The sequence below is a fragment of the Cupressus sempervirens genome, chromosome 10 (genome assembly GCF_028749045.1).
Source record: "Cupressus sempervirens isolate cs-2001-9-10 chromosome 10, ASM2874904v1, whole genome shotgun sequence".
In the NCBI taxonomy this organism is placed as follows: Eukaryota; Viridiplantae; Streptophyta; class Pinopsida; order Cupressales; family Cupressaceae; genus Cupressus; species Cupressus sempervirens.
Genome location: NC_143127.1, coordinates 17,536,050 through 17,548,132, shown reverse-complemented (window position 1 = coordinate 17,548,132; position 12,083 = coordinate 17,536,050). Strand labels below are relative to the sequence as shown.

Here is a 12,083-nt window from a genome sequence, read left to right as displayed (position 1 = left end):
AATAAAATAAGCTTGCGATGGATTCTTGAACGATGAGGTCTCTGCAACAGTAAGTGGATCGGAAGGTTTTGGCAAAATAAACAATGTCGGGAATATCAGAATGAATTTGAGGTGGAACAAAATGGTAGAAGTGGCAGAATCAATCTGCAAATAGAGGCTATAACAATAGGGATTGATGGCCCTTTAGCAAAAAGAACCTACAAAGTTTTGACATGAGAACAAGGCTCAACTCAAGGACGAATAAATGATAGGACAGTTTCGAAGATGATCAATGTGGTACACCTTGTAGGAATGGATGGGGTTGGGAGAAAAAAGTATGGAGAGCAAACACACAAAAAGGCTTTTCCCTAGAAGGAGAAATCTCCACTTTAAGCAAATTGAGCATAAATGAAAACCAAAATAACAAATGGTGTTTGGGGGAACCCCTAAAGAGGTAAACATTGTCTGATTTGTAAGTGCCTCTTCTTTGCTTGTTAAATTTCAGCAATAGATGGGAAAGGTGTTTATCTTCGAGATTGGGCTCCAAACTTCAACCCAGAATAAGAGAAAGTCAAGGAGATTGAGATTTGGATCAGACTTCATAAACTGCCCTTGGATATCAAGATGAAGATAACTTGAAGCTAATAGGAGATAGCTTAGGATCTTTCATATCTTCAGAAAAATCTTTAGATTCATGTGATTTTTCTAGTTACCCAAGGATTTTAATTAAAGTATGGAAGAGTCATGTGGTCCCTGAATTTTTTGTTTTGGTGTCAAGAAATGGAGAATGTAAGCAACAGTTAGTAGTAGAGAAAGAGGATTTTCATGCCTCCTCTAATGTAAGGGTGGAAGCAAAGGGGAAACGGCTAGAGGCAGAGAAATGTCTAGATCTGATCAAAGAGAACATTGAAATAACTAAACCATAGATAGACAATTTTGATCAATTTGAAATTGGTACGGTTTACATTAGGTTCATAAGCTTTTTTGAATGTGACGAAAAAAGCTGATTAGGCTTTAGAAGTGTGATTGATTAAATCTTGGGTTGGGAGGCTGAGGGAGTAAAATTTGAAGAGGACTCAGTTGTTTGTACACAAATGGCGAAAGAAACACCAACATTCCTTTACATGGAAGCTCAGAGAAAAGAGGATACTCTAGATTTCAGTCAAGCTGAGGATATGGGAGTGAGAAATATTATTAGGAGCTCAAAGGGACTTCTTGTGATTTCAGTTAAATAATTTTCCAAATGGAAAAGCGTCTTTGTGCAAGCAAATGACGCCTTAAGCGGTCTTGGTATCTTATGGAATGATATTTCAATGTAAGTGTAGATTTTAGCTTTTGGGGCAAATTGGCAGCTAGTTGAAATAACTTCACACCAGCTTCTATCTGAATTCTTTGCCTTTAATGTTTATGGGCCAAGTAATCCAATTTTTAAAAGACAGATATGGTGAGATTTTATCATCCTATATGGATGCTCATTTGAATTGTTTATTCTTATTGGGTGGAGATTTTAATGTTATTCTTTCCCCAGCAAAGAATAAGGTAGCAGAGGTTGGATGAGCCAAAGTCAAGAGGACTTCTTGGACTTTATCAATAATAATGGCTTATTGGATGTGGAATTAAGATGGTGATTACACTTGTACTAATCATAGAGCTGGATTTCTAAATATTGTTGAAAAGTTCAACTGGTTTCTTCCAGCAAGTGATTGGGATAGAATGAACTCGTTATTTCAAGCTGAAACCTTACCTATCTTTGGGTCAAATCATTTCCCAATTCGTTTAAGAATTCATGAAGATTCCAGACCTAACAAGGCCCCTTTTAGATTTGGAGGAATGTGGTTCGCAATAGAAAATTTTATGGAAAATATGGCTTTATGGTGCGCTAATAATCCTCCTTGCTCAAGTAACAAAGCATTCTTTCTTCAAGAAATTACAGTTCTTAAAGGAACAGTTGAAAGTGTGGAATAGGAAGCAGTTTAAGAAAGTGTTTGTGGACAAATTTAAACTAGAATCTAATCTGGGGGCTCTCAATATGAAAGTTATTGCAAAGGGTATGAGTGAGAACTTTATATGTGAGCAGAAGTTGCATGATTGTTATTCGAAAGTATTAGCCCATGAAGAAACATTTTGGAGACAAAAGTCTACAGAAACATGGTTTCATGAGGACAACAAAAATACTTAAAAAAATCATAATTCTATCAAGGTAAGACGAGCTTAGAAAAAAAAATTCACCATAAGGGATCAGTAATATTCTTGAGGATACAAAGGATATTAATACGGCCTACTCTTTAATTTTTGCTAAGGAAACGACTGCTACAGATAGTTGTGTTGGAATACCAAATATTATTCCTAATTGAGTTTCAAAGGATCGATATGAAATGCTAATGAGAACAATTTTGAAATTTGAAGTCAAGTTTGCTTTATTTAGTTTAGGGGGTAATAAGGCTCCTGGGTCTGATGGCTTCCCAACCATGTTTTTTCAAAAAGCGTGGCATATACTAGGCGATGAGTTATGGGAGGTGGTTGAGGAGTCACAGTTGGAGGCTTCATTTTCAAGAACTTTAAAAACACTTTTCTATTATTGATTCCCTAGAAAAACTGGCAGGGACATCTTTGATGCCTTTATACCAAAGGCTTTATGTAATATAGTCTATAAGGAAATTGGCAACAAAATCAAAGAGGAGTTGTGCTTAGTGCAAGGTTGCACGGGTATGTGGGTACAGGAACAAGAACAGGTACGGGTACGCATATTTTTCAAAATAGGGGACAAGGGTACGTGTGTATGCCTAATTTTTTCTATATAATTAATATTTTATAGAAAATATATGTCATGAGTCATGACATTGAGCATTCAAAACAAGAAATTTGAAAATATGAGCCATAAGTCAAATTAAAATATATATATATATATGCTATTGCTGAATGTTTAATGTTTAAAGTATTTTTCGTAATAGGGGACGGAGGTACTTGGGTATGTCAAACTTATTTAAAAATTATACTTTTATATTTATAAAAAATTTGAAATTATGAGTCATGACAATGGTTTTTCAAAACAAGAACAGTGATAAAGTTTGCAAATGTAATGTATTGTTTTCAGTTTCAGATTTGCTATATGTTTGAAATAATAATACATGATAAATGCTTAGATGCATAACAAAGAAGGCAGACTTTAAACATGAACAAGAAGATCCTAAATCATATGACAATGACATATTGCAAATGATAAACTTATGACTTGAACAGTGATAAAGTTTATTGGTTAATGAGTATCAAAGTTTCAAACTGATTTGGTATTGAATTAAGTTTGATAAACAACAAGCTAATACTATAAAAAAAACCAAAAAAAAAAATCAGAATCTTAATCAAGCTCCTTAGCTATGATGCTCTCCACCGAGTACCCGATACTGGGATACGTGTAACCGGTACTTGGGTACGTGGGTACAAGTACCAAGGGTGTGGGTACGAGTACCCATGCAACCTTGGCTTAGTGATATCAGTAGAACGAAGTGGCTTTGAGCCAATTAGATCGATCATTAAAGGTTTCATTATTGTACATAAGGCAATTCATTTGGTAAGGGGAGCTAGATCTAGTAGGATGATGATAAAGTTGGATGTAAAGAAAGCTTGTGATAATGTTAATAGAGGTTTCTTGATTATTGTCTTGGAAAAGTTTGGGTTTGATAGGGGTTGGATGAACTAGATCAATAGTTGCATTAACACTCCTAGATTCTTTAATTTGGTAAATGGTAGCCTTCATGGTTTTTTTATAACTTCAAATGGAATCAGTCATGGAGATCCCTTATCTCCAATCTTATTCATTATTTTAGTTGAGGTTTTCAACAGATCTATAAAACATGCTTTGATGAATGGCCAATGAAATGGTATTAAGGTGGCTACTAACAAAGACCCTGTTACTCATTTGCAAATTGTAGATAACACTTACTTCATGGAGGAAGCAAGTTTAAGAGAAACTAGGATCATTAAGTCCCCCTTAGAAAATCACAGTTCAGCATCAGCACAGCATATTAATTGGACAAACTTGGATGTTTTCTTTTTCAATACAGATCAAAGCATGCGAAAACAAATCAGCAAGTTATATGACATAGAAAATGGGAAGTTAACAGGAAAATGTCTTGGTATTCCCCTATTTGAAGGTGCTTCTAGATCTAATTTGTGTCATGGGTTGATTGATAGTTGTGTGAAGAAAATGGAAGGGTGGAAAGGGAAATGACTGACTTATGCAAGCAGAATTCTAATGCTACAATCTGTAATTTCAGTAATTCTTGTCTTTTGCATGAGTTGTCTTAAGATTCTGACAAAGTTTTGTGTTATATTCAGTAAAATATGAGATAATCCTTCTAGTGGCATGGGATAAATTATCTAAGCCAAAAAAAGGAGGTGGTGTTCATTTGAGAAACTGATAGCTAATGAATAAAGCATTGGGGCCTAAATTAGTCTAGGAGTTATATTCAAATGCATGTGGGTTATGGGTGCACGTTCTTATAGCTAAGTCGTTGGATCCTAAGGATGATAACAAGATTTTTACAATTAGAGACGCCCTAAAAGGTTCGCCATTCTGGAATTTTATCATAGAATGCAAAGAGGTCTTTACAAATATTTAACTTCGACTATAGGGGATGGCAGATCAATATCCATCTGGAAAAAATCTTGGAGTGGATTGTCAGCTTTGCAAGACAAGGAACATTGTCAGTTTTTAATGAACTTCTTTACTGAGCTATGGGAAGAAAAGCTTTGTGATCACAAGGATAAGAGGTGAAACGTAGTAGGCACTCAATGGATATGGAAGGATATTTCAAGTTGGGGTCTTAATGAGCAACAACAACCACTAATGTTGTTGATTTTCTTGGAAAGAGAGGTGCTTTTAAACACTAGCAGTGATAGATTGGTGTGGTGTGCAACAAAGTTTGGGAGATTTCTAATGACCAAATTATGGAGGATTGGCTTTATAAATCATGTTGGGACAAGCATTGTTTTCCTAAAGTTGGTGCTTACTCATGGCCAATTATTCAAGGTATAATAGGCCCAACAAAATGAGTACTGTGTGAAAAATCTTGTAAAGGTATCGATGATTTGTTGGCACAATGTGAATTCGCACAGTAGTGTTAGTTTGGAGTTATTGCTAAATTAGGATGGGTTGGTCCTTTGGGAAGATTTTTAAAGGATGGCCAATAATAGAGTGAAAATCCACTTTGCCAAAAAATGGATTCTTTGCCCATCCATTGTGGTGTGGGAGATATGGAAGTAGCGTACTCAAAGGTTTTATCAAGGTAAATGGGAACCTATAGAGAGAATTTTAAGGAGGGTTGATTCTTTGATTGAACAAGTTATGAGTGCATCCACTGCACATATCAAGCCTAGCACATCCTTCAAATCCTAGGACGATGTAGCCCAACGATGTTGGTCGGGAATCAAAATTCGTTGTATGAACTATGGACTTGCAAGGAAATGTATAAAGACTGAAAGAAGCAATGTTTCTTGGATAAGCCCAAATAAAGGATGGACAAAATCATAAAAGTAAATGTTGATTGCACTACTCACAGTAAACTAGGGCCTTCATGTATTGGTGCAATAGTGAGGAATTGGTTGGGGGAGGTTATTGCAATTACAGCAAAGAAGTTACCTGATGAAACTTATAATCAAGCAGAGGTTAATGCAACTTTGTTAGTCATTAAATTGTGCAAAATATTGAGTGTGGATATGATACACTTGGAAGGCAACTCAAAAGTAATAGTATACATGATTCATCATAGATGGACTCCTGCTTAGCACCTTCAAAATGTCATTTCAAATACCAAGGAGGATCTATTGGGTTTTAGAGATTTTAAGCCACACGCTCAGGGAAGGCTACTGCAAGGTTGATGTTATCTCGAAGTGAGCAATTTCTTTTCAAAAGGTTGGTGAAATGGTAGTGAAAATTGGTCCAATTTAAATGTAAATTCAAATTAAAATGGCAATTCAATGCTTTATTATTTTAAGTTAAATTTATGTGTATAAGAGTATGATGGATGGGCTCATAACAACTCTGACAATAATATTGGGAGGGGATTTTATTTTAAATATGTTTTCAAAATATGATTACAAGGTCAATGTTTGATGTAACTCAAGTGGGGTTAAGTGGGAAGGGCTCACATTTGCAATTAATTCCATGATCAAAGCTTGTTAGGTGATGTGACAAAGTAATGAAAAAGTGAGGTGACGATGGAGGATTATTATGGTTCTCAAACATATAATATAAATGTAGAGGCATGTACACCTTGATATAAAGCGGAAAGTGTAACAAATTGTGTCGATTGTCATTTCAAAGATAGAAAGGTGTGCAAAGAGTTATATAAAAAGATCGGTAGGTTGTTTATTGTTAGGCTTTTTTTGGTGGAAAAAGTTAGTGTTATGGCATTAGCAAAAATAATGTAAACCACATTCTTTGTTGACACTGAGAAACAGTAAAAAGGATTCAAGGAGCTCATGAAGGAGTGGTTGCATGGTTTATTAAAGATTAAGAATGATGATATACTTAATGCAATCTTTGGTGTCATACAAACTCAACTTCAGGAACAAAACAAAAATAGCAAATTAATTTGGACATTATTTCCATCATAATAGTCTAATTGGAGATTGGACAGAGCAATGAAGAAGTGTCAGGTGATAAAGGTTCTCTTTGAAGAAGACATGTTAAAGGGGTTGGAGTCAATTCTAAAGTGGGCTATGCTAAGATAGAGGTTGGACATGAGAGAGTGCTTCAAGGATGAAGATGAGGCAAGGAGGTTTGGGCTAGTGTCGTTTCTTAGATGATGGGGGAGAGTGGACAAAGTACATTACACTAAAGATATTGTTGTTGTGTGGAATGGAGTTAAGGTGGAGATTGCTAAATAGGGAGAAAGTGTGGCCTTGGTTGAATGGGTTTTTAATTTGCCTCTACCTCCTCGAGGAAGGAGTCAAAGGTGCAAAAGAAGGATTATTTTGAAAGATTCTTAATCTCTTTCGTGAAATGTTGGGATCAAATTTTGTCAATGGGAATCTATTTTTGCACATCTTTGATAGAAAGGTTGAAACTCTGAAGAAAATCGAACTATGGGTTCTTCGGAAATTACGATGATGAATGAATATGGTGTAGCATTATCAATCAACGACATTTTACAAAGGAAATTGTGAAGGAAATAGCAATAAGGTTTTAAATGATGGACTTTGTTAAATCAAAATCATGGTTAAGGTGCACAGATTTTTTACCTCAAGGTACAATTGCATGTTGAAAATTGAGCATATGGATGTTCATGAATGAATTTTTGGATTGTATGTTTTTATATTGTTAAATGTATGAAAGCCTATGAGCTTGATAGCAAAACAAATGTCTAGGATAGGTTGAAAGTTGATGGTCCTTTTAGTTTCTAGATAAAAAAGTGGAATTATGATGTATATCTACAAACTATGGATACAAAACTTTTTATTAATAATAAAATATTATATGATACCAACCAAAAAAAAGGAAACTAAGATGACTATTAAAGAACAACTAAAAATAATGAACTAAATATAATCAAATATTCTAATACAATCTATATGAGTAGCATAAAACAAAAAAGCATTATAAATTTAAAATCCTACCACTTCCAAAAACTATACACAAAATTAGTACTATAACCCCTATATCATGTATGAAAGAAAAATGCAGCTGCCTTAAAAAATCAACAATGGTGGCTTGATGCCAAAAATGCAATTTCGCTCATTTTTGCTTGTGAAATGAGGCAACATATGTTATAAGCCTTGCTTGAGAGAAAATTTGACAATGAAGAGAGTTTCTAGTTTTTATATTGTTAAAAGAAAAGACCTTTCTTTTGTTGTTGAATGCATTTGACCACAAGTTCTACATGGTTTTCTTACGTATGACTTTGGTTTGAACAAATTTTGCCTAGCGAACATAGGAGGATAGCCGAGGCAAACCTTTAGAGAAAATGAGCCATACTCAGCCCCATAGCCCTATACCAAATCCTTATGAGGACAGAGGCCATTGGAGAGAATCCAATAACAAATTAACAGCTCTTTGAGAATTGCTCCCTCTAGAAATACACTTCAACTATGCTTGTCTCTGTTTTAGTGAGGCCTCGTAATTCAATCCTTATGTTGTTGCTGCAAGAAGTGTGCAATTATCAAAATCTCAACTCAAGATTTTAGACTTCACTATGACTTCAGGGCAAGCCTCAAATAATGTTGTCAAGCTTATGGCCTACAAGCTAGGCCTCTTGCTCTCCATTAAATAAATTCTTTAAAATCTAACTGCTTTTGGGGATTCTAGGTTGACAATCAAATGCATCTCAAGTAGCCATGCAATCAGCTTGTCAAACTTCATCTTTTGTTAGCACAAATTATGAGGATCCTTCAAATTAGAAAATTAAATTATCTAACAAAAAAACTAATGAGATATCTAGTTGTGCCTCTTTTCAGCCTGCCATCTAACTAGCTATGTTCAACCTCTCCAAAGACAAGTTTCTTGTTTCTTCTAATGCATCCCTTGTACATTTGGTAATATACTTTTGTGACTAAACAAAACCTTTAGCTTCAAAAAAAAAAAAAAATTCCCAAAAACAAAACAATAGGTAAAAGCATACAACTACATTTAGAATTATATGAGACAATTCTAAAAATATGATTGGCCGCAACAAATTTGACTATTACTGCACCAATATATGGGTCTAAATTCGGAAAATTATAATTCGACAACTAACAAATTTAATTTTCAAACCTTCCAAGACTAAATATTGAATATGAAGTCTAAATTCAATTATTCAGCAATTGATAATCTTAACTTTGAAAAATTCAAAAGAAATATGAGTACCAATAAGAATTTCTATTCAAAGCACAAACTAATGAATCCAATTTTTGAAATTTAAACCAATATGGATACATAAGAAGTCTTTGACCATTAATTTGGCAATTGAAAAACTTAACTTTTGAAATTTCCTCAAATAATTGTTCAATCGAAAGCACTAGGTTTTGACAATCCATTAAGGGAAATTGTGAAATACTTATTATATCAATATTTTATATGACATCCCCAAGTACAAGACCAATAAATGATTGAATAATGAAATAAAAGAGTGTGCTTAAAAATTTTATTAAAATTCCTACATAGTTTAGTCCTAAATGCTGGAAAAATCTAATTAGCCAATTGAAAAAATGATGTAACAAAAATTCATCTGACCTGAATGAGTCAGCATGATGCTTGGACTGAGTGCCTTAAGGAGAGCAACCCCGGTAGCTGTAGTATCCCCATGATTAGGCTGGAGAACCTTGAGCATCATTCTGAAGCAAAGCCTGGGCACCAAGGGTGGTGATGCAGGCGTCTTGGTTACTCCAACTCTTTTGGCCCTAGATGCCCTGGCTAGTTCCGGATCCTCCCCCCCACTCAAATCACACAACAGATAAGGAATCTCTGCGAGAAGCTCGACAAGAGACTTTAAGCATTCAGGGTTCCCCTTCAACTGCAGCACATCAAGTAGCAATTCTACCCGTCTCAAAATCTGCATCAGCTGATCCAAACTCACAGAATCCCCCTTTTGTCCCTGCCTCCGACCACCCTCGTCACAACAATTCAATTCATCGTCTTCTCCATTGTCACTGTTGTCAATATAGGCTGTTTGTTTTCCTCCTTTTTTAGAAGCAGCCATTTTCTTTGAACCTTTTCTGGCCCTATTTGATTGCTCGTGATTATTGTTATTATTAAAATCGTCATTAGATCTTCTGCATAAATTTTTGAAGCACCTGATAAGAGCAAGAAAAGCGAGAGGAGTGAAAAAGCTGTAAACAGGGCAGCCGGGGGCAAGAATGATGCCCAGAAAAACATCGGCTGCCATGAAGGCAGCAGAACCTGCTCTGTTGTCCATGACCCCTGCAAGGCCCTGCCCGACCAGTCCAAGTGGCACCCTCTTCGATGCCACGTCGTCCCAAAGTTGGGGTTCCACGTCAGCAGTGCCGTCATTGTTGCTACCAAATATCTGATGGAGTTCTGCTACGGTGGCACTGGAAAGAGAAGGACCCAAATCGCTGAAGCCATGTTGCTCTTCGGCTTCTCTCGCCGCGGATTCAATCACAGATGCCGCAGCTCCCTCCATTGCTTCTCTCCCTCACAATATCTTTCTTTACCCGCTTTCTGAATTTAAATGTAAAATTGCCGCGCTTCTTCTTTCCTTTGCCCCTTTAGGCAGGGGTCCCATGAGGGGGGCTACAGAGCTATGCTACAGAGCTATTTTTCAAGTACAGGAGGTCCCATAAGAAATTTTTTGAGGGGCTACAGGGTTAATTAGAATCTTTTCCGTCATAATAGAAGCCCTTTAGTTTTAGGAAGTGGATAAAAATGGGGTGGGGCTGGAAATAGCCTCACCGGCTTAGGAAAAAATTTAGCCATTTGTCAAAAATTGACACTTCAAAACTTAAAAAGTTTTCGTCATAAAATAAATTTTAGCACTGAGACTTTAAAGTGTAACAAATTACAAAATCCATAAGATCACTCAGCTTACAAAGTTTTTAAAAAATCTCAGCGGGTGCAGCTCTATTTTTAAGGACGCTGGCATCCATGGGACCCACCGTTAGCTATTAATTTTTTTTGGAGATAAATGCAAAAGACTAATGTTTTGAAAATAAAGAAATAATAAATCAAATATGATAGGTCGTTTCCTAATTTTTGGTTGGTCTAGCTGAATTTGTTGGGGTTTATATCTATTTTAGTAAATATGAAAATCAGAAAAGTATTAAATACATGCTTGTGGTCTCTAACTACAAATTAATGGGTGCTTATACGAGCGGTGCTCTCAATGTAAAAATGAGTAAATAAAAAAAAAACATTGCTTCAATTAATCTTACTTTATAATTATATCAATAAATATTTATTTTATTGACCATAACTACATTTCATTAACTATAACTTCAATTAACAAGTACATGCCACGAGGCAAGAGCCTACAACACAACGGTAACTTGTGAGTCTCTAATCAGGAGATCTTGAGTTTGAAACTACTCAAGCTTAACGAATGATAATAATTAATATTCACAAATAATAATAAATAAATGATAAATAATCAAGACTTCGATCGATTACCTATAAACAAAAAACAAGTACATGCCACTACGTGACACATGTTAATACTTCATAACATTCAAACAAATATACTTTAACATTAAAAAATATATAATTTGTTTCACTAAAAACAAATTCTTCTACCCTTAAAATACTTCATGTGAATTATTTTAAACAGTTTACTTCTTTGCATTAAAAATTCAATATTTGAACTAGGAACTCTCATAATCAAAAGGCAGGGACTAAAGTTCGCAACTTGAGCTTTGTTATTGAAAAATTCAATTAATTTTAGCTAATAACATATAATTTTTTTAATCAAACATTTTTCTAAAGTTTAATTATTTAATTATATATTTTATAGATTATATAAATTATATGATTGGCTCAAGAGATTATAAACTATTTTTAACTTGCTAATGATTTTATTTTAACAAAACTCTACATATTCTTTACTAGTTTTATTTGTGTTTGGCTAAAAAAATTTAAGACAAATACTTTAATATCAATTTTGAACATCATAGATTCAATGCGAAGTAAGTTTTAGTTCTAAATTTTTAAATGATCAAAGCCTCAAATATTATCTATTAAAAAGTATATTTTTTTAGAAGATAAAAAATATAAAGTTTTAATAAACAATAAATTACTGTAACTTTTTGTGTGTGTGTGTGTGTGTGTGTGGTGTGTGTGTGTGTGTAGTATCAACATGTAAATCATTATATCTCTATTCTATTTCATTGATGTGTAAATCATTATATCTCTATTATATTTCATTGATGTCTATGAATCTTTATATCTGCATTGTATTTCATTAATATAATTGTATGAACCATATCAACTATATACTATAATAATTAATTATAACTACATATGTATTCTATTAATTATAATTATATATGTATTTTATTAATAATAACTACGTTATTCATTAATAAATGACGACAAGTACACGCCACTACATGACACTTGTTATTAATAGATATTAATTTGGGTTAGTGTTGAGAGTATATTTTTAATAGTTATT

General features: G+C 34.3%; 1 protein-coding gene across 4 annotated transcripts in view; it reads right to left on the bottom strand.

Moving 5' to 3' along the window:
* Window positions 1–10,130, bottom strand: part of LOC149532349 (condensin-2 complex subunit CAP-D3-like) — a 107,121-nt gene extending 96,991 nt beyond the window's left edge. For all 4 annotated transcript variants that reach the window (XM_089804171.1, XM_089804170.1, XM_089804172.1 and 1 more), the window contains exon 1: window positions 9,191–10,130. In XM_089804171.1, coding sequence (XP_089660297.1) covers window positions 9,191–10,100 — 910 coding nt within the window. In that variant the 5' untranslated portion in view covers window positions 10,101–10,130. The remainder of the gene's footprint in view (window positions 1–9,190) is intronic.
* Between the last annotated feature and the right edge of the window lie 1,953 nt (window positions 10,131–12,083).